General features: G+C 48.4%; 1 protein-coding gene across 1 annotated transcript in view; it reads right to left on the bottom strand.

Moving 5' to 3' along the window:
* The window catches only part of LOC107628163, a gene marked incomplete in the record, with an annotated part of 856 nt that extends 467 nt beyond the window's left edge, over nucleotides 1–389 (bottom strand). Inside the window, 2 exon segments of the mRNA XM_016330957.2 lie at nucleotides 1–160; nucleotides 246–389. Coding sequence (XP_016186443.1) covers nucleotides 1–160; nucleotides 246–343 — 258 coding nt within the window.

The following is a 395-nucleotide window of genomic DNA, read 5'->3' on the forward strand; positions in this document are numbered from 1 at the left end:
GCGATCATGATGCTTGATTTTGTCGCCGGAATATTCCGAACGGTTGGTTGTTCCGGCAAGAGATGGCGGTTTCTTGGAATTGGAAGCAACGCTTTTTGCGGTTTGGCACCAATCGCACAGTTGTATTTCAGGTAACTCCCCGTAGTAGTTGCTGCAATACCTGAAATTGAAAAGTGATATCATGAATTCATGATCCGATCCTTCAATCTGAGAGACGGAGGTAGCGTAGATAGGAGTATACTTACGAGTGCTGAAAGCGGTGGCGGCATTTGTTGCATCGGAAAAGCTTGTCGGGGAAACCAACGTCGCCGCACATGCAGCACACCGTCTGAAGATCCACCATAGCACTCTTGAGAGAGAGAGAGAGAGAGAGAGAGAGAGAGAGAAGGAGACAG

Source organism: Arachis ipaensis, chromosome B02, assembly GCF_000816755.2.
Source record: "Arachis ipaensis cultivar K30076 chromosome B02, Araip1.1, whole genome shotgun sequence".
In the NCBI taxonomy this organism is placed as follows: domain Eukaryota; kingdom Viridiplantae; phylum Streptophyta; class Magnoliopsida; order Fabales; family Fabaceae; genus Arachis; species Arachis ipaensis.